The sequence below is a fragment of the Protomyctophum bolini genome (assembly GCF_963924005.1).
Source record: "Protomyctophum bolini genome assembly, chromosome: 1".
Lineage (NCBI taxonomy): Eukaryota > Metazoa > Chordata > Actinopteri > Myctophiformes > Myctophidae > Protomyctophum > Protomyctophum bolini.
In genome coordinates, this window is record NC_137862.1 from 37327045 (window position 1) to 37349594 (window position 22550).

The 22550-nt window shown below is 40.0% G+C and overlaps 2 protein-coding genes across 2 annotated transcripts in view; one reads left to right on the forward strand and one right to left on the reverse strand.

The window, feature by feature from the left end:
- The first annotated feature begins 1701 nt into the window (after positions 1-1701).
- On the forward strand, positions 1702-11772 carry LOC308313173 (CKLF-like MARVEL transmembrane domain-containing protein 3). The gene is made up of 5 exons (XM_080760130.1): positions 1702-1999; positions 7454-7609; positions 8083-8178; positions 8796-8919; positions 10458-11772. The coding sequence occupies exons 1-5, from the start codon at positions 1883-1885 to the stop codon at positions 10484-10486; spliced, it is 522 nt and encodes a 173-aa protein (XP_080616256.1). The 5' UTR covers positions 1702-1882; the 3' UTR covers positions 10487-11772.
- Positions 11773-16424: 4652 nt separating this feature from the next.
- cmtm4 (CKLF-like MARVEL transmembrane domain containing 4) overlaps positions 16425-22550 on the reverse strand; it is a 28363-nt gene continuing 22237 nt past the window's right edge. The window contains exons 3-4 of the mRNA XM_080767550.1: positions 21594-21692; positions 16425-20858 (exon numbers count right to left, since the gene is read on the reverse strand). Coding sequence (XP_080623676.1) covers positions 20694-20858; positions 21594-21692 — 264 coding nt within the window. The 3' untranslated portion in view covers positions 16425-20693. The remainder of the gene's footprint in view (positions 20859-21593; positions 21693-22550) is intronic.

The window sequence follows — 22550 nt, forward strand, 5'->3', positions numbered from 1 at the left end:
CTTTTTTTTCAAAATTTCAAAAAACATGGGCTATAACCCATCGTTTTTGTCATTTCGTCATTTTTTTCAAATCCTCAAAAATGATGAAAAACGGCGCGCTATAGTATGCCGTACGATATGGGCTATAGCCCACGGTCCAAAATGATGAGAAACGAGGATAACTTTTTTTTCAAAATTTCAAAAAACATGGGCTATAACCCATCGTTTTTGTCATTTCGTCATTTTTTTCAAATCCTCAAAAATGATGAAAAACTGCGCGCTATAGTATGCCGTACGATATGGGCTATAGCCCACGGTCCAAAATGATGAGAAACGAGGCTAACTTTTTTTTCCAAAATTTCAAAAAAACATGGGCTATAACCCATCGTTTTTGTCATTTCGTCATTTTTTTCAAATCCTCAAAAATTATGAAAAACGGCGCGCTATAGTATGCCGTACGATATGGGCTATAGCCCATGGTCCAAAATGATGAGAAACGAGGCTAACTTTTTTTTTCAAAATTTCAAAAAACATGGGCTATAACCCATCGTTTTTGTCATTTCGTCATTTTTTTCAAATCCTCAAAAATGATGAAAAACGGCGCGCTATAGTATGCCGTACGATATGGGCTATAGCCCACGGTCCAAAATGATGAGAAACGAGGATAACTTTTTTTTCAAAATTTCAAAAAACATGGGCTATAACCCATCGTTTTTGTCATTTCGTCATTTTTTTCAAATCCTCAAAAATGATGAAAAACTGCGCGCTATAGTATGCCGTACGATATGGGCTATAGCCCATGGTCCAAAATGATGAGAAACGAGGCTAACTTTTTTTTCCAAAATTTCAAAAAACATGGGCTATAACCCATCGTTTTTGTCATTTCGTCATTTTTTTCAAATCCTCAAAAATGATGAAAAACGGCGCGCTATAGTATGCCGTACGATATGGGCTATAGCCCATGGTCCAAAATGATGAGAAACGAGGCTAACTTTTTTTTTTTTAATTTCAAAAAACTTTTTTTTTCAAAAGTTAGCCTCGTTTCTCATCATTTTGGACCATGGGCTATAGCCCATATCGTACGGCATACTATAGCGCGCCGTTTTTCATCATTTTTGATGATTTGACAAAAATGAAAATATTAAAAATAACGATGGGTTATAGCCCATGTTTTTTGAAATTTTGAAAAAAAAGGTTATCCTCGTTTCTCATCATTTTGGACCATGGGCTATAGCCCATATCGTACGGCATACTATAGCCCGCCGTTTTTCATCATTTTTGAGGATTTGAAAAAAATGAAAAAAACGATGGGTTATAGCCCATGTTTTTTGAATTTTTGATTATTTTTTTTATCCTCGTTTTTCATCATTTTGGACCATGGGCTATAGTTCATATAGTACGGCATACTATAACACGCCGTTTTTCATCATTTTTGAGGATTTGATAAAAATGAAAAAATGAAAAAAACGATGAGTTATAGCCCATGTTTTTTGAATTTTTAATAAATATTTCAATCAATCAAAACTGCAACTAACCTACCACTTTAAGGAACTGCTATCATGTTGCAATATTATCTATTCTATAGGGATATAGACCTTAAAAAAAACATAGCATTTGCCACCTTGAATGTCGCTCACTAATGAAAATTCTGGTCTGGGCCCATGGACTATGGGCCCGGGGCATCGCGTTTCACATCTGGAGAATGCAGATGTTGCGCCTTTGTGAAGCACTCTGCGTTTCCGCAGACCGCAGTGTCATTGTTTCCGTTTCCACTGTCAAGAAGTAGGCCTATCACGCGCGAGTTGTGCATTTTGACATTGTCTTCAAGCAAGCTTAGCATAGGTTTACTTTAGTTGAGTTGATTTGTTTCAAATTAGGCCTAGTTTAAAGACAGATCTTCACAATGGGGGACATCGAAGCTCCCACTTCCACTGGACCTCGCGAAAGTGTTTTACTCTCCATTCTCCCCAGCAAAGAGTTTGCCACTTCACGGAAAGGAATGCTTCTTATTGCTGAAGTGGTAAGAACTTAGAAGTGATTTTTACATTGGTTTTAGCCATATGTCTCAAATGCGTAGATGAGTCAAATTGCGCAATTGTGCGTTTTTATGCCAGTTTTAGATTCGACAGGGAAACATTGGAATATTTTGATTAAAGTTTGCACCGTTTCAAATCTGTCATTTTCTATAGGCTATAGCAGTCTCCATCACAAGGTTTGCATTAGTCAAGGGAGGAGCATGGTGTGGCGGTTAATAGCCTAACAATTTAACGTATATTGTGGTAAACACCGAACTTTAAATGTGGATACTTTCTATTAGTTATGCAATGTTTAGCGATTGGTAGAATCGTAGCCTATATATATATATACATTGTCATGAATGATGCACTGATACGCCTACTGAATCCAGATCTATACTACCCACAGTTTATGCAATCAGCAAAACATATTTGATATTATATGCTTTTAAAATGCCCTTTGTTTTTAAATGAAATGAAAGTATAGTCTACAGATCAGGAAAGAACGGGGGTGTGTCCACCATGAGGGATGGGTCATTCGAGTTGTCCCGTTACTTCGGCTTTTTTAACTTTAGAATATACATCATTACAAAAGTCACTGTTTATTAGGATAAAGCGAATTATAATCTGTGGAAAAAAGCTTCTAGACTGTTTTCATTCTGTACCATAAATCCAGGAGACGTATCATAAATGTCCCAATAATATGTGTCGTCACAGCCAGCCCAGTATAGCTATCATGTGACAGTACAGCCTTGGACACAGCTATCTCTATTCACACTGTTCCCAAAGGCACAGTTATCTGACTGTGTAAATGCAGGGATAGCTAGGGCTCTATGACTATATGGACCCCTTGCCCTGCCCTGGGCACTATCTGTCTGCTTCAACAATGGACGTCCACTCCCACATTAAAATGTGATCCTCCTCACCCCTGGCTTTCAAATCTGAAACTGTATATGGCCTCTAATATCAGTGAATGACAAAGTGGGTGGGTGGGTGGATAGGCATCATAGGCTGCACAAGAATTCAGTGTCACCATTTTGTTTCTTTGAGGGTGATGTATTTTACCCTGCTTTATCATTCTACAGTATACTTTTATTGCCCTGTAATCTGTATGTTAACTGCTGTGCTGCTTTTGGCAACTGAATTCCCCAGGGTCAATAAAATAAAATGTCTTAACATAAGACACCTGTAGGCCTACTAAAAGCACAGCTTTGTAGCTCCCACCTCAGATATTTGTGGCAACAGAATTGCTTTTAATGTTGGCACGATGAAGCCATTCCATAATGGTCTTATAATATTGTCTGTGTCATATTGAAGCAGCAGTCCGTACGCAGTTGCTGGATGGTAAAGGCTCATTCATAGTCTGGATTTTCAGTGGTGAGGTGACCACCGGAGCTGAAATAACGTTAAACGGTGGTGAGTAAAAACAGAAAGAAGGGGGGGCTGGGGCGGTGGCGGTGATTTGCTCTTCACCGCGGCCCGTGACGTCATGTCATGTTGTAGTTCGGTGGTCACCTCACCACTGAAAATCCAGACTGATGTTTGATGTACCAATCTGATGGGTCTGTTAGCACCGTCCCTCACCCATCACCCTCTGTGAGCTGTCTGTATTGAACAATAGCATGTAGTGATGGTGGTAAACACTTGGTTACTACACAAGTGCTTACAGCATGATATAGCTCTGTCCCGCCTAGTTGCACTCAACCCTATTATTCTCATCATCATTCTCCCATCCATAACAGCAATGAATTGGCCCTGTTATTTCAACAATATAACTCCCCATTCTTCAGACAGCAAAAGGCAATAACAGCTCATTTAATCATGTCTTATAGTCATTTATACTGTCTTATGTGGTCGGGAAATATTAAGGCGAGCTGTCCACGGCTCTGTCTGTCTTTTCCCTTTACCAACTCGCCCCCGCAGAAAGTACAGACAACTCACCCCACCATGTCAGAAAGTACAGACAACTCACCCCACCATGTCAGAAAGTACAGACAACTCACCCCACCATGTCAGAAAGTACAGACAACTCACCCCACCATGTCAGAAAGTACAGACAACTCACCCCACCATGTCAGAAAGTACAGACAACTCACCCCGCCATGTCAGAAAGTACAGACAACTCACCCCACCATGTCAGAAAGTACAGACAACTCACCCCACCATGTCAGAAAGTACAGACAACTCACCCCACCATGTCAGAAAGTACAGACAACTCACCCCACCATGTCAGAAAGTACAGACAACTCACCCCACCATGTCAGAAAGTACAGACAACTCACCCCACCATGTCAGAAAGTACAGACAACTCACCCCACCATGTCAGAAAGTACAGACAACTCACCCCACCATGTCAGAAAGTACAGACAACTCACCCCACCATGTCAGAAAGTACAGACAACTCACCCCACCATGTCAGAAAGTACAGACAACTCACCCCACCATGTCAGAAAGTACAGACAACTCACCCCACCATGTCAGAAAGTACAGACAACTCACCCCACCATGTCAGAAAGTACAGACAACTCACCCCACCATGTCAGAAAGTACAGACAACTCACCCCACCATGTCAGAAAGTACAGACAACTCACCCCACCATGTCAGAAAGTACAGACAACTCACCCCACCATGTCAGAAAGTACAGACAACTCACCCCGCCATGTCAGAAAGTACAGACAACTCACCCCGCCATGTCAGAAAGTACAGACAACTCACCCCACCATGTCAGAAAGTACAGACAACTCACCCCGCCATGTCAGAAAGTACAGACAACTCACCCCGCCATGTCAGAAAGTACAGACAACTCACCCCACCATGTCAGAAAGTGATTCCAGTATTCATGCTGGACCACTAGATGTAGGCCTAATGAAAACAACAAGTAGGCTTATAAGATAGTTGAACTGTTGGGCATATAGAGTATTTAGTCAGTCACAGATCTCACTGTGCTTCTATAAACAGTGCATCAGAGCACCTTGTATGGCTTACTGTGTGTTTCAATTGCAGCTATTTCAAGACCATGGGGAGATGTATGAACTCACATTTTGTAAGCTATATGTTTAAGATGAAACACACTCCTCGCTGTATTTGAAATGGTACAAAAACTGTGTGAGGCATTAAAGCTTAATGTCATATGGGTCACTGTTCAAGGTCAAAAACTCTGAAGACTGTCAAAAGTTTGGTTTCTTTCAACAAAAAAATATGTTTCGCATTGTAGCTACAAGCTGTGCGACCTCCTCTCTTATCAACACTGTTCAAGTCAAAAAACACATTTACACATTCTGTGTATCAACTAGGGATGTCGCTTTTTTCGCTTCCGATCCTAACCCGATACCTACATTTCTGTGTTAGCCGATACCGAATACCGATACCAGTGTTGTGATTTCATGTTGTGTTTATAGCTATCTAGCTATACATCTCGTGTTGTGTTTATAGCTATCTAGCTATATATATCATTTTGTGTTTATAGCTATCTAGCTATATATCTCATTTTGTGTTTATAGCAGAGTCCTCACTCAATTGTGCACTTGCAGTTTGGGCAACTCCAAAGCAAATTCCACATGTCCAACATTTACCTAACCCCTTACCCCTGTGTCGGATCTGTGGTTAGACTGGCATTTTCACCGATACCGATATGACAAATAAAGGCCGATCCGATACTTTTCCCGATACCGGTTTTGATAAAGTATGATGGGAAAACATGATCATGATTTTCCCCATCCTGATCTAGCCTTAAAACATTGGTCATATTTCAGTGTTGTAGGCTTTGAAGAATACAAACCTGTAACTTATTCAAAGTTGTTGAATGCAACCTATAGCACCAAAACATATATCTTTAAAGCTTGTTATAATGTAATGAAAAGCTCATTGTGACTTTATCACCACATGATTGCCCACTCCACTGTCATGGTTGCTATTTTATGAAGACATTTCCGGTACAGGAAGTGGTTTATTTGGCAAATGCAAAGTACTGATAATACGGTGATCTTTTCTTCATACAATAAGTGAACAACAACAGTGATGTGTTCAACAGTTAATCCAACTAATCTATCCATTTAATTGTACAAATACAAATTTTGTAGCGTTTTCTTGGGGTGGTGGTGGCTCAGGGGTAAAGTGGCAGTTCGAACCCAGGCTCCCCCTTAGTGTCAAAGCGTCCTTGAGCAAGACTCTGAACCCCTAATTGCTATTTTTGAATAGTCAACATGTAATAAATGGAAGTGGTTTAAACGACACTATTTGAACTACTTTTGCAGGGGGCCCCCAGGAACCCCACCAAGGACCCCTGGGGGGTCCCCGGACCCCACCCTGAGAACCAATGGAATAATGTACAGTAGACCTGGCCAGCGTCTGCGGAAACCGCAGCCGCAGCAGTTTTAGTTTTAGTTAACACAGGAGGGAGTTTCTATACCCCCAGGCCAACGTCCCACATCTGTGCAGTTTTGATGACTGGCTGCAACAAAGACAAGATGGCTGAGTCTGCTTAAGATTACAGTGTCTGGACAGGCCCACACTCCCAGTTTGTGTCCAGTTAGTGCTTACTAGGGAAAAGAATAAAGTCAAGGCAGGTTATAACCAGACCCATTATCCAATGGTCAACTGGTTCACATACTGTTGCTGCATACATACATACATACACATACACTTTGTAAGAGTTCGTTGTGAAGTTTAACTCTAGTTGCTGTGTGTGTGTGTGTGTGTGTGTGTGTGTGTGTGTGTGTGTGTGTGTGTGTGTGTGTGTGTGTGTGTGTGTGTGTGCGGCTGTGTGCGCATGCATGCATGTGCAGAGAGAGATGTTATGCTGTGCAACCATTGTGAATAAACATTGTCTTTAAACAGCTGTATCTCATTAAATACAGGAAGTAGGCCTGTGTGTAAATCACAGCTTTTCTCAAAAGGGAGAAATGTGCTGTTGAATCACAATGATAACTGAAAACTGAAGTGGTGTGCACACATGCAGCTTATCAGAAGCTTGTGTCTTTTTTGTTTTAACAACACAGCCATTCTCAGAAAAAACAGACCTGTCTGAAGTGAGTGGTGCAACAGCGCCCCCTGTCGGTACCCTAAACATAGGGACATACAGACATAGGGATGGACATAGGGACATTGCTGTTCCTTGGAGTGGTTGCACCACTCAAAAAAAGAGAAACAACAACAAGGATCAGACACGGATAGAAAAGAGCAACAGTTGCAACCTAAAACCTCCCACTCATTATCCAAGGCTGTCTGGAATAGACCAATTATAACGTATACAGCACATTTATCCAAGCATCACAAAGACCCCCTTTATGATGCTTGGATAAATGTGGGGTAGGCGGGTATAGCTAATAAAATAATTGAAAAACTAAATTGAGAAGGGAACAGCTACAGCGTTGGTATAAGTAAATCATTAGCTTGTGTATTTTAGAACCTTTGAAATGATGCACATTTGACGTTAATGCTTTGTCTCTTGTCATTTTAGGCTCTGTCCTTCATCTCGTTCACATGTTTCGCGGCGTCTGAAGCAGCAGCTTTCGTCACGGCGCCCCTCCTTGAGTTCCTGCTGGCACTCTTCTTGCTTTTTGCCTATTCCACCAAGTTCAATGAGAGATTTAAAGGCTTCCAGTGGCCTCTTATGGTGATAACACAATTAACACAAAATGATTGAAAGTCTACTGGCACATGAGCTAGACCAGTGGTTCTCAAAGTGGGGTCCGGGGACCCCCAGTGGTCCTTGTCTGACGGGGATCAATGGGGACCCTATAGTACGTTGACCATTTGAAAATAGCTGATCCACAACTTCACAGCGTGATGTGACGCGTTGATACTGTAGAACGGCTATTTTAAAGAACACATGGAAAAGATTTGACAAAGGATTTGTGAAACATTTTAACAACACACATCTTGTATGAGGGGTTCCCGGCACAAAATGTTTTCAGATGGGAGTCTGTGGCCCAAATACCTACAGTATATGAATTTGGAGCTCCTTGACATGAAAAGGTTGAGAACCACTGATCTAGACCCCTCCACGTGAGACAAACATAAAGTAAATTAATATCCTATAACAATGTGCGTCTCTCTCAATCAGTCTCTCTCTTTTTCCCTTTCAAGGATTTCCTGAGATGTGTGAGTGCCTCCATCCTGTATTTCATCATCTCCATAATGTCAGTGTCCAGATACTCAGATGGAGCTTCCAGGGCTGCTGGGGTAAAGTTGATCAAGTTTGATACAATTAATTGTCAAAGCTTACATCCTTCTACCCTAATTGAAAAGGGGGCACCCGTTTATCCGTTTGTCGTCTTCTACCAAACCACTCTGTTTGCACAAATCTCTCCATGCACAAATACAGTCTACAACACACTACATTGCATCCATGCAACTGTCCTATTTACTGTATTCACAAGAATGTGTAACACAAGAATCCTGTGTAATACCTACTGCCCTATTTGCTGTGATTGCGAACGCAATGAGCACTAACTATGAGACCTAGCAGACCATGTCTGTCTGTCTGTGTGTCTGTCTGTCTGTCACGCTGTAACACCACATGCCCGCCACCAGAGGGCGCAGCTGTATCACACACAAAACACACACACACACACACACACACAAAAACATAAAAAACATAACTTTTAAAATATATCTTAAAAAACCCAAAAATGTACGAGCTGCGTTCGCTTCCCGCGTTTGCGTTTTACTTGTGTCAAATGTGTCACCGCTAGAGGCCCCTCCCCACTTTCCCTGTTTATTTATTTTAATTTTAATTTTATGATTACCTAATGAAAATACACATTTTCTGCCTGGCACCAACACCATTCTCTTCACAGGTTTTCGGGTTCATTGCCACGATCGTTTTTGCCTTGGATTTTTACGTAATCTTTAATGACCTGGCTGACTTCCTCAAGCATGGAGGCCGAGGGGAGTCAAATGAGGAAGCACCAAGACGCCAGGGTAATTCAAGCTCATGTTTATTTTTTTGATATGGACATAACAATCACATTGCTCATTGCACAACTTGTAGATGCATTGTTTACAGTGTGTTAGCACGAGTGCATACGCTGATGCTTTATGACTCATTCACTGAATAGAAATCAAAACATGAGATTAAATGACGGACACGTTTATATGCAGGGTGATCATTCTGAATGAATACTTCCGAATAAAATACTTCGGAAGTAATGTTTTTTGCTGCGCGTTTCCATGGGAAATGGTCATTCCGAATGTTTGTTTACATGCATGTGATATAAGACATGATATATGTTAATTCATGTGAAACTACGCCATCAGCTGGACACATAAAATATAGACAGTTCATTCATTGTGACTGTCAGATGAAAGACGACACTTTGAAATCCCATAATTTCATTCCGCAGTAGTTTTGAGGCTGCTGCTTGGATAGGGGCGGACATATTGTTTACCGTCTTTTTTTTCCCAACTGCTGCGGCTCCCCTTCTCCGCTGGGAAGGTGATCATCTCGTTTTTATGTGTACTTTATTATCTACAGCACGGCCAGGGCTGGGCACGCAACACACTGATTATTATTGTATCGGGTGCTCGTTATTTTTGAGAGAGAGAGAGAGAGAGTGTGAGAGAGAGACCGTTGAACACACACACACACGCACACACACAGGGGTATCATCATCTGCTGCTGCTCCACGTTTTTTTTGTGGATGTCGGATCTGCAAAATGCACGAAATAACGCGCTCTATGTGCAAACTCCTCGGCGCGCCTTGGATATGAGCGCCTTGGAGCATGCTCAGAAAGACCACAATGAACTTACATCCGAAGCAGTGTATACATATGTCCAATTTTCTTTCAATCGCATTGAACATTGGAATAATCCGGCCAGTGACATCGGAATGGTTTTTAGATCGCATCGAGCATTATCATTCGGATTTAAGTTTTTGTAGGTGTTTACATGACAACGTGTAATAGGATTGAACTTCTATTCGGAATGAAAAGGGGATTTAACTGCTCATGTAAACGTAGCTGTTGCAGTGGTGGACAAAGTATATACTAGTAAATAGTACTCAAGTAAAAGTATTCAAAGCTACAAATTGTAATGTACATTTTCTATTTAATATCAACAATGCATTGTTGTATGGACATTTAGAAAATGCACAAAAAATAGTAGATCTACAACCTCAAAACAGGTTGCAACACGACACGTGAGCTTGTTGGTCCGATCGACATGAAACTGTGCACACACGCTCCTTGGAGGCCAAAGCAGAGCCTCTGCCGAACAGTTTTCACATCGGCCTGTTATAGTAGTCATAGTACTAGTGTCACCAGGAGCAAAACACATTTTTGGATATTACTGGATATTACTTATCGTCAGCTGACTCCATACATTGAATTTAGAGGTCACCTGATATCTAGGTGGATAGAATTAGGACTGGCAATGTGAGACTAAGGTACATACTGGAAAAGACAGTAGTCATGAAAGCAGAGTTAGTTTTAATTGACCTATGATTTTCTTTTCTTTGCAGAGGATCTTTCAGACTCCGACTCAGACTGAACAGTTCACTCCAGGTATCCTCACCAGCGAATATGTTTTTTGTTTACATCAAGTTGTGCAAGAGAATGCTGAGGAACAGAGATGCTCAGAGACAGCTACCACTACTCTGAATTCTAGAATGTTACACATCTTCCATCATTCCTCAGTGATAAATGAAGGCATTCTATGGTAGATCCATGCAAAAGTCACATTGATTGTTGGTGAATTAATGATGCACTCACTGAACAGCATTTGGATTTGAAATGTATTGTCCAGCAATGGCACATGTAGAATAAGATGCATAAACTAAATGTGAGAATACTTTAGTTGGCTCTATACAATGTGTACATTTCATTCATATAGAGATGGTAAAAAACGCCATATTGGTACAAAATGCAGGTCTTCAGTGATCTTATTTGAAAAGTCCTTATGGAAATATCTGAAATGTTACTCCTACCAAGGAAAACTGATAAACTCTACACTGAATTGTGTATCGTTTTCTTTAAATTCTTCTGCTCACTGCGAATAGCTTTTGTTTTCACCGTTTCATCTACAATATTATAGACATAAATATCTATATTTGTTGGCTGTCCTTTCAAACTCTTTTGAACCTGCATGATCCTGAAAATGTCAAAGCTGTGAATAGTCTGTAATGTCATATTGAGGGCTTCGATATGCATTTACAACAGACTGAATATTGTTTCTACATGTGGCCATGGGCAGTTTTTTAGTAATAATGACCCCTGTCTTAAGAGTGACTGGTTGTTTTTGGCGATGCACCTAGTAACAAAAGCCCATTTTGGTCAAACTAGAGCACCTAATTCCCAATGAATCCTGGGTAAAAATATGGAGAGCCTTAATCTAATTTCTTTTATTATTGTCCAGAAATTGCATAATTGTGTGAAAAGTGTATTAACCCGTTTAACAATGCGTGTGTTTGGGAATTATGAAGACCCTTTCTGTAATTGTTTTCACTAGACAAATCGGCATATGCCACAGTATTTTTTTATTTGTATTATTCCAACAAATTATGTTTACTGTATGAATGAATAGATTGGCAGCAGGTTGGCTGGTACATCCTCTTGTCTAATACCGGTTTTGCTTGCTGTAGCTACAATGTTGTAAAACTATAATAATTGTGTGATAATTGGGATGGCAGAATGGAAATGCTACTTTTATTTTTTACACTATGTGCTTGAGTGAGGGTCACAAACAGCCTTAACAATGGGTTATAACCACTTAGTGTAGTCTTGTTTAGCTTGATAATGTAATTTGAATAAATATACTGTGTTGAATTGCAAATTTAACTTGTTCTGTCATAATCTACTTTTCTGTCACCTTCAAAATGGCAGACATTGTTTACGGCTACTAAGTAAAGATCTCTAGTGTCAAGGAATGCTAATGAATTAAACGCACTAGAAAGATTGTCAAGAGTTAATTGTTTTGAACAAGATGAACAAGATGCCTCAAATCATGAACACAGTGAGTTCAATTGCCGTGTAACTTTGCACGTACATTCCCACTATATAAAGGAAGAAATGCCACACTTTTTACTACTACTATTACAGATTGTGTTCAAAACTCACATTAATCGATACACATCATCTCTGGGGTTATGTGATCAAGATGTATATTAAGATTGATTTTTTCAAGTCTATGTCTGCGCTTTCCAACAATTTGATGCATTTTATGTCCTACACAAAAATGTAATTCCAATGTAATATGTGTCTGAGGAAATCTGTACTTCCGTCTTACACAAACATTACATTCCCATTGATAATGAATGGAGAATGTGGACGAGGAAATCTGTTTTGTCCTGGAAAGATTCAATTCCCATTGACAATGAATGGAGAATGTACGTCATATGTGTCTGATAACAGCACAAGAGGTAGCATTGTAATGGCTTTGTTAGCCTGAGTATTTTTTAAGGGCCCCTTACAGCTTTTGTCCCCACACATCTCAAGATTTGCCATTGACAATGAAAAGGAAATTCAGGGTCAAATGTCCGCAAAATCTTGTCCCCACACGTCTCAATATTTGCCATTGACAATGAACGGAAAAATTAAACATCAAATCACATTTTGACATTGAAGGGAAAATGTTTCATATGTAAACGAGCAAATCAGCTAACCAATCACAGGCAACAGGCATTCTGATTGGCCAGTATGAGATGATGCATGATGACAAGAGGTGATAGTTCCGCTAAATATGGCAAAATATAAATAAAACATTAAACGCTATTGACATTGAAGGGAAAACTTACGTCATATGTAAACGAAAAAAATGAGCTAACCAATCACATGTTGGTGGGAGCGCTTGACCAATCAGGGACCACCTTATGTAGGCTAATTTGAATGGGGGTCAATGGCAGGTTTTGGTACAAAAAAAAATCACTATCACCTTAGAAACTCCATTAACACGTTTTACAATTCAGTTTACATGTGGACACACATGCTGGAACTTTTTATTTTGAAATGTTTTGTAGTTTCCGAGTTATTTAACTTAATCACCCCACTCTATGGCAATAGCACAAACTTTGGCATGCTACTAGTCCTACATATAGAAACCCCATTCAAACCTATTTTGGTTCATCTCACGGTGGACATGTTTAAAGACTTTTTTCTTTTTTGGCTTTCGCCATTGTATTTGTAACCTGGGCACTAAGGCCCGGAAACAGAGCCAGACTACGCCACAATGGGAATTTCCCCCAGAGAATATAATACACAATTGCAAGCCCACTGGGCAAAGATAAGAAGGGGAGCAGAGATGTGCCGTTCCAGTTGAACTATATAGTTTTATACTATTTTGTATATACATCATTTATATTATGTTCAATACAAAATGTTAATTAAAAGTGACTTTAATCACAGGTCAATATCAAAAGGATCTAAAAAGGCAACAGCCTATAAATATCTTAAAACTACAAATACCAGTAGCCAGGGGGTGCCAAGGTGTCCTTACTGACAGGAGGAAGGCAGGGAGTGAGGGGAAATAATCACCGCCACCAAGGACACACACACTTCACATGAAACACTGCAAGAAAAGAGAATACAATTATACACACAGCACTGGTCTAACATTAAACAAATAGCACGCACTATAGCTAAACCCCAAGACAGCCTACAGGACCACGTGACCTACACCTACACGTACAGCACCCTTAACTACTGGCACTACTATAAACTGCAGAGCCCAATATTACATTACACGTTATGTTCAAGCATTATCAAAGGGGCATCAAGTCTGAGATACTATAGGTTTGCACCAAACAATAAACAAAATAAACCGAAACAAAACGAAATCATAACCAAAATAAGACAAAAACAGCAGAGGCAAGGCAGATCACTGGATTGAGTTCTCCTAATACAAACAAAAGGATACCATTAATACCTGGACATGATTAACTGAAATCAAACTATAGTCTAGTATAGACTATAGGTAAGGCAGTTCTGCCTTACCTCTGTTAAACGGTTCAAACACATATTGGGCAGACGTGCCCACAGCACAGGACAATGCCTCCGCTTGCAAGGCAAAAGAGGGCAGATGACATGACATGGGGACAAATCTGGATGCCTTGGTTGAACAGTACCAACTGTACCAACACACAGCAGCCTATCCCAGGGTGGGATTCCCACTGTCAGATGACTGTAGAATAAGACACTTAGATTTTGCTCATAACTTTACAATTACACAAACACATAGGAGACCTTACATACCGTCAATGACATTCTCTTGCACATACGACCCCAACACACCACCAGGCAAACACAACAAGCCAGCCAGCTACTCTGATAGCTGGGTGTGGCTCCCTCTTATTCAGTGATCAGCCAGGTGTAAGCTGTCCTGAATATGGGTAATTGGGGTGTCACATGATTGGAAAAGCTCAACCCACTACATATTGATAGAGCGATAGATGAAAGTAGGCTGACAGGAAATGGGGGGGTGACATGCAGTAAAGGCCATTGGGATCTGGAGACGAACCCGCAGCACACTGCCAAACTGGATTACCAGCCAAGGTGCCCAGACAGCTACGCCAGCCGCTCGGGCCACAGTGGACATGTTTGCCTGAAAATTAATCTTTGAAATGTTTCATAGTTTTAGAAATGTAATGCTTTTAAATTTGAGAAATTCAAAATGGGGGTCAATGGCAGGTTTTGGCATGTCAAAAAAACACTTTCACCTAGAAACTTCATTCACACTTTTTATAATTCAGTTTACTGTAGAGACACATGCTGGAACTTTTTACTTTGAAATGTTTTGTAGTTATTTAACTTAAACACCCAATGCATTCTCAATGGCAATAGCACCCATTTTGGCATGGTACTAGTCCTACATACTGTATGCAATGGGACTTGAACATGGAATGTCCATACAGAAAGTCTGATCATTAGACCATTGCACCATCAGTCAGACACTCTCAGTCAAAGTATCCTGGTAGCCTTCAGTTAGTAAAGTTGAAACACTCCAGCATTAAACTATAAGAGAACAGGGATTTGAACATGTAGAGCTGTAGAGAAGAGAAGAAAAGAGGGGAGGTGGGATTATTCAGATTTATTAACTGAAGGTTATTCTAGCAGTGGCTCACAGCCTCAGCCTGAACACGTCAAAACTCTAGAGAGGTAGAGAGCACCATCTCCCGATGGTCCTCCAGCACCTTGATGACATGGGACTTGAACCTGCCAACTGTCTGTAGCAGAGGCAAACTATCAAGCGCACCACACCATTGAGCCAAGGCACCTTTGGGCATTCAGCAGATGTCTCCTGGTGCTTTTGAGTTTTTATTTTTTATTCAAGCCATGAAAAGTTAAAAGTTGTTCACCATCAGTCAGAGACTATCAGCCAAAGTCTCTTGGTAATTTTGAAGTGATCTTTTGTACTAACCTCCAGTTAGTAAAGTTAAAATAACAGAGAATCATATTCATCAGATGTTTCTTAGCACCGTTGAGGTCTTCTTTTGTATTTGTGTAACAGCTGGGAATTGAACCCTGGTCTCCCATGTGGAAAGCCGACATCTTAACCACTACGACAATTAGAGTTTTGAGGTTAGGCTGAGGCTGTGAGACACTGCTAGAATAGCAGTAAATTAAGCTCAATAACTAGCATTAAACTTTAGGAAGAGTGGGATTTGAACATGACACCATCACTCAGTAACAACTGCCTCTTCGTACTGTTGAAGCAAATCTTTTGTATGTTAGCCTTCAGTTAGTAAAGTTGAAAGAATCAAGAGTTGAACATAGAATCACGTTCCTCAGATGCTTTGAGTGCTGTTCAAGAGTTGTTTTGTCTGTTAGTGTAACACCCAGGAATCGAACACAGCAGTGCCGGTTCTAGGACTTTAGTGGCCCCAAGCAACATTTATGTGCCTCACAGTTCCCCTGCACTGAAGGCCAACATCTTAACCACTAATAATGCTGTGAAGAAATTCCAAACAGCATTGCTCACCCTTTTGTAAATAAACGTTTCAAATAAAAATAGACCACTTGTGTCTTGTGTGCCCACATCATTTTTATTTAAATTGTCGCTATAAACTATACTGATGCTGAATTTCAAATACAAAAATACAGTTAAGTACGGCATCGTGATGTACAAGAAAAACATTATCATTGACAGACCATATAGCTAAAAGGAAAGAAAAAAAGCATGTCACTTTAAAACAACAGCCCATATTATAACTTTGCCAAAATTACAGGCAATTCATCATACAGTTACAGGTTTTGAAACCTGGATAATATGACCTTTGTTATGAAGCACAGTTTGGTAAAATGGAGCTAGGCATTTCTGTTTTACTTTGTGAATACATGTAGGTGTAACTTAGTGTCTTAACATGTTAAAATGGTCATTTTGAAAGCCTTTTTCTTTTTTTCCAGGAGATATGACACTCATGATTATCTGTAAGGTGTTCGTGATGTACAGAATAGATTGCTATAATGCAGAGGTGTCGGTACAAGTGAAAACAGAAAACAGTAAAGTATTTTTATGTAATGAGAAACCAATATACATTTATTTGATTGTCAATTCAAAGTAATCCTGGGCACCGCGCCTGGGGACTGAACTCATTTCTAAATCATACAAACAATATGAGAAATTCTCTGTTTTCTAGCTGTCAATGTGCCTTTACTGTATTTATGAGTCTGTGTACAATGTACTAGATCTTTAAGTTACATTCAAACATATTTATGACATTGTTTGTAAAGGTTATCTTCACTAACAGTCCACAAGAATCACTTACTGAAGTTAGGTAATGTTCCCTCAAACATAATTCAAAGTCATTGACATTGGGCCTTGATTGGTCCATTGTTGTCAAATATAATTTAGACAAAGACCAGGAGATGGTGCTGTTCAGTCCATTTTGACTAGAGCACAACTCCCTTAAACTGTACAAACATTACCATGAGCCACATATACATACAGAGGTCTCAAACAATTCATAGAACACACATATTGAACGACACTGGTGTAGATACAAACAAATATATTAGAATGATACAAAAACAACACACACAAAAAGTTCTACCAAGACACAGGCATATATGATCAGTTTTCAAGCCTACCGTTTGTGTATCAAGTACAGTAGCTACAACAGTAAGTAAAACAAAAATGGAATGATGAGACATCTTTGAGTTCTGTATTTCAATATCACAAGTCACATGACAGATACATTGTGGAATCATAAAGGGGTTTAATAATATTTGATAGAATCTGATCAAATGACACAAATGCAGACATTTTATAATGCAATCAAGTCTTATCGATTCTTCTTTTTGAGAAGTAAAACAAAATGATCTGTTCCCCATTCTGTGTGACAGTCCGGTCATGGCCACTGATACACCACTTCATATACTTTGTCCTGTGACAAATAGCACACATAGCAGATCTACAAGATCAATATGTTGCTACTATTTGTTATTTTTGAAACATTTTAAGAACAAACAAATTACTTTAGATTTTCAAACATTTTGCCTATAATGACATGCTCAAAATAGGGTTGAAAGGAAAAACAGGGGGGGGGGGCAGCTTTCAGATCAAGGCACACTGCAATTTCACTTCAATCAGTCTTAAAATTCACCATGTCTATTTCAATACCTGAGATATAAGTACACTGATCTTTATCTCACATGTAGATTCTTATTTTCAAATGTACCACATTTACGTACCTCTGTTAATTTCTATTTCCTGAGGCCCCGTATTTATAAAATAGTAAAATATTTAACAACATAATATTAAACAATCATTATACCTACTGCGAAATCATCAGCCAACAAGATGCACATACATCTCAATTCCATTTCTGTTATTCGACCCTATATCATTATTGGAGCTGTTATTCTTTCCTTTTTTGGGGGCTTTTTTTAGAACTCTCTTCTTTGTTTAAAATTGGATTCTGGCGCTTAACAGGGCATCAATATACCAATACACTCACAAGACTAATCCAGAAATGATGAAGGCAGTCAGAATATAGTTTGGTCTTGTGGGATTGCCAAGTCTTTATGTTTTATAACATTGCATCTATCCCTCAACTCACTTTATTGCAGTCGGACGTACAGTACATAGACCGTATTATGCTGGCAGCAAAGGATTTTTTACAGTGGCTAAAAATCACATGCAAAAGGAATTCATTAGAACCAGTCAAAATAAATACAATCTTCATCCTTTCATTTATTACAACTTGTCTAATGTTTAAAATTAAACGTTTCCATGCACAATATAATCGGTAGCATATTGAAATCAGCCATATCGGCCATAAAAATGCCTTATCGGTATTGGATCGGTCTAAAAATAACCCTGATTATTTTCACAGATATTGATGACGCAAAATAATGTGACCGTCAATGGCTCTGTCGCTTTTGTCTTATTTATTTCTAATGTTTGAAGGCAGCATAGCATAATCTGTATAATATTGGAATCTGTCAGAATCGGTACCTGCAAATAATCAGAGATCGGATATCGGTCATAATTTCATAATCGTGCACCCCTAGTTTCTAACCCTTGTAATAAATCCTTCTCATGTACAGATGCAAAAAGCCTCATTAACCAGTTCAATCTTCTATTGTCAGGGAAACTGAGTTGCAACTCTGCAACTATGTTCTTGTTTCCATTCTACACCGAATGGCTTTGTCAGAAATAGCCGATATAGATCGGCCATTTCTGGCGAACATTCCCCCTAGAATAGGGTTTGAGGTTCAAGTAGTTAAGGTCACGTTTCCTCTGTGGGTTGCTGTTCCGATGACTGCTGTCTGTAAGGGCATGGTATGTTTATGTTAACACGTATACCACAGATTCCATAGACAGGGGCTTGAGCAAATCATGCAATAGTTTGATCATCTTGCAGATTCTCCTTTCATAAATGGTTTAGGTAACAATGCATTTTAAGCCTATGTCTATAACTCATAATAAAAACACACCTATAATGCATTATTATCTGCTTTATAAAGCAATGTTATCTGCACATTTTTCCTTTTAAAACACAAAGACCTTTCTGTTTTCCACTGCCTTTGATTGAGTACTTTTCTTCTTTTTGTCTGTTTTCTTTTTCTTCTGCACTGTATCTGTTATCTGTTCTGTTTTATACATCCTATTTCTAATGTCACTGTATTGTGTTTCCTTTGCTTGATGTTCTGTGTAAAGCATATTTATATAATGCATACATTTAATTAAAGTAAAAGAATATATCAATACCTCCATACACCTTCAGGAATGTCATTTCTTTACTTAAAGTAACCAATTAGTGGTCCATCACAGTGATAAGAATTATCATTATTATAGACATGGGCGTCATAGAAAGTGTTACCCCGAGAATAGCAGAACTACAAGCTCACAGCGTGGTGCACCTAGACTGTGAGGCGGGCGGTGTGAGCTTGCAGGTCGGCTATTCTCGCCACAAGACACCGCCACGTGATGAAGAATGAAATCCACGACGCATCACGGAAGTCTTCTTTCCCTCTGCTTCATTAAAATATTCATATCTCATTTATTGCACCTCAACCCAATTCCAACTTGTGTAGAGTTTTACTGTGTTTCTCCGGCAAGTTTTTAAAATCAAGGACCCCCATATTAATATGTGTTTGGCTGCAGACACCCATCTGACAATAATGTGTGCCAGTGACCTCTCCATACAAGATATATGTTGCTAAACTGTTTCATAAATATTACAAGATTTGTTGAGAATAGCAGATCTACAAACTCGCTTGTAGGTTGTCTATTTTAAAATATCCAACTATCCAAAGTGATTAAACAGATTTTGATGCTATATTAACCATTTTTTCTGGGGACCCCCCCCCCTGGGACCCTGTGAAAGACCCTGTGAAAGACCCCACTTTAAGAACCACTGATGTATTCTATCACATGGCTATGAAACAAGGACTTATTCACCTGCAGTGAAGGCAAACAAGATAATAGCAAAGTGAAGAAAGTGGTGAGTTTGAGTCACGTTGATTTGTAAAGCTAAAGATCACCATGTTTTGTTTCTGATGTCTTTGGTGTGGGTGGGTGGGTGTTGTGGGTGGGTGTGATGGGCATGATGGCATTGCAATCAGTAATATTGAAATCGAGTGCCATGTTCGATGGCAGACTGTCTGTTGCTGCTCTCAAGAAGCTCGCACAGCTCGTAGCCACGATGCAATACTGTTTTATTCTAAAAGGATGACAACCAATGTTTGAACAGTGTAGTTTTGCTCATTATCAAAACCCTGACGAAGGCTATACTGGGTGGGACAATATGGTCATTTCATGTCACGATTATTAATGACATTATTGCGATCATCCAAATTTGTGTAAAACTCTTAAAATACCACCTTTGTTAACCACTTGCACCCCAGCATCCATTAGCTAAACATAGATCTGCAAGCTTGTAGATCTTCTATTTTTTGGATCACCTTCACCTTCTTCATCACCGCAATTGTCAAGCTCATGGCCGGTGCAGAGATTTATTGTACACAGAAAAAGTCCAGTCCAGTGTATGAGGGACAATTTCACGACAAATCAAAATCTCTGCCGTATGATTATTGTCAGATCAAAACGATTAGTGTCATCTTCTTGTAAATACAACAATATTGCATCGTGCCTACGAGCTGTGCGACCGCCTTTTCCCAAACAGTTCTGTGTCTACCGTGGTCAGCACCTCCTTAACGCAGGCGTGCGTTCCTTCTCCTTTGTCAGGCTGTCTTCTGCTGCCACTGTGACCGTGTGCAGCCACTCCTTCTCAGTTTGAACGCCCGGTCAGTCGAGTCCTTCATGCGAGTTCAGGTCGCGCCTCCATCTCGCCGCGCGATGCGGTGCGTGCTCGCATGTACTCGCTGCTCTGGGCCACGCCCTGCGCGCTGTCCCCGCGACGCCACCTCCGCACAGCCAGGAAGGTGTTGGCGCCATACACACACGTCACCAGGAAGCCAAAGATCTGCATTCAAATGACACGGTTGTTATTATATAAAAAAGACGTTATGAGTTTCAGTTCATACAGTATGTCGTTGCTGTCGGGTGGAAACCTTGAACAGCTAAACTGAAAAAATAACCTGTGTTCCAATGGAGGTAGTTATATTTATTCACTAAACTGGTGAAGAACTTACGTGCTATCCAGCACGAAGAGTAACGTAAGTAAGGTCTTGTTAATACTTTTCACTGATTCAGTATGTATAAAACCCACAGACACACCTAAACACTTTCACTTAAATGTCAGTTTGTAGATCTGCCACTTTTTGCTACTTTTGTGTGACACTGTACTATGACGATGACAAACAAAACACCTAAAAAGTTGACATATGGAGCAATGCATTCTGATTGTGATTGGATGTCCCTTTCTCGCTCATCAAAGGCACCATGTGATATGATGGTGATGAGGCTGAGATAATGGTCCACAAGAGGGCAGCAGCGCTCAATGGACATGAAACCAGACTAAGACAACAATACCAAGGTGCTCTTCTCCCTCAGACAGGCTGGCAGGATCATAATAACAGACAGGTTGAAAAAACTCTCTAATCAGACGCAACTGTGTTTCTTCCTGTGCGTGTGTGCGTAATCAAGCAGCCGTAAACATAAGTAGTGAGAGTGGATGTGGGAATGAATGAATGAATGAACCAACGAACCAACGAATGAATTAATGAATGGATGAATAGATTAATGGTACTCTACTCACCACCGCTGCTACCTCAGCTCCAGTGTTGTGGTTGATGCAGGCCAACACCAGAGAAGACAGGAAGAAGAAGACCGTGCTGGCGGCAGTGTTGACCAGGTCCTACACACACACACACACACACACAATTTACAATTTACAATTTAGGCATTTAGCAGACGCTCTTAATCCAGAGCGACTTACATTAAGCAAGAACAAAAGCATGGGAATACATCACATAAAAACATTCATCATGAAACATGCGTAAGCTTTTTGATTGATTGATTGAAATCTTTATTAACAGTTTGCAGAATTACAGTACATTTCAAGCACAAACTCAATACAAAGACTGTTAACTGTGAGTGGACGACCCAATTAAGCCTTACACTTGTTTACAACAGGGTCCACATTGTTCAATTCATCAAAACATTTAGAGACAAACAAATAGACACTTCTATGTAGTTAAAGAACAGAACAGGAATTCATCATATAGGAAGCGAAAAGGGAAAAAAAGTATATATACAGTGAGGGGAACAGGGGGATAAAAGAAAAGAAAACAAAAGACAGAGTGTAGGGCGCCTGCACACAACACCATGCGTTGATGCCATGTGTGTATATGTGCAGGCACCCAACACCACGTCCATACAAAAACATAGTACAATCCATAGTACAAAGACAGAGTGTAGGGCGCCTGCACACAACACCATGCGTTGATGCCATGTGTGCATATGTGCAGGCACCCAACATCACGTCCATACAAAAACATAGTACAATCCAGATACAAATTCAGCTTTTACAGAGGCCAGTTTCGAATTGCAGCCATCCGTAGGTGCCCTTTGAGAGCAGTTTTGAAGGAGCCAAGGGATTCACATGTCTTAATGACTGTTGGTAGGGCGTTCCACATTTTGGTCGCATAGGAGCGAAAAGAATTTAGTCCCTTGTTTGTGCCGAATCTGGGTTGTACATGGTTTGTTGCACTCC

Coding starts and splice junctions, on each gene's coding strand:
- LOC308313173 (XM_080760130.1), top strand. CDS start 1,883: ATGGGGGACATCGAAGCTCCCACTTCCACTGGACCTCGCGAAAGTGTT. Junction 7,610..8,082: donor GCTTCCAGTGGCCTCTTATG/GTGATAACACAA, acceptor TTCCCTTTCAAG/GATTTCCTGAGATGTGTGAG. Junction 8,920..10,457: donor GGAAGCACCAAGACGCCAGG/GTAATTCAAGCT, acceptor TTTTCTTTGCAG/AGGATCTTTCAGACTCCGAC.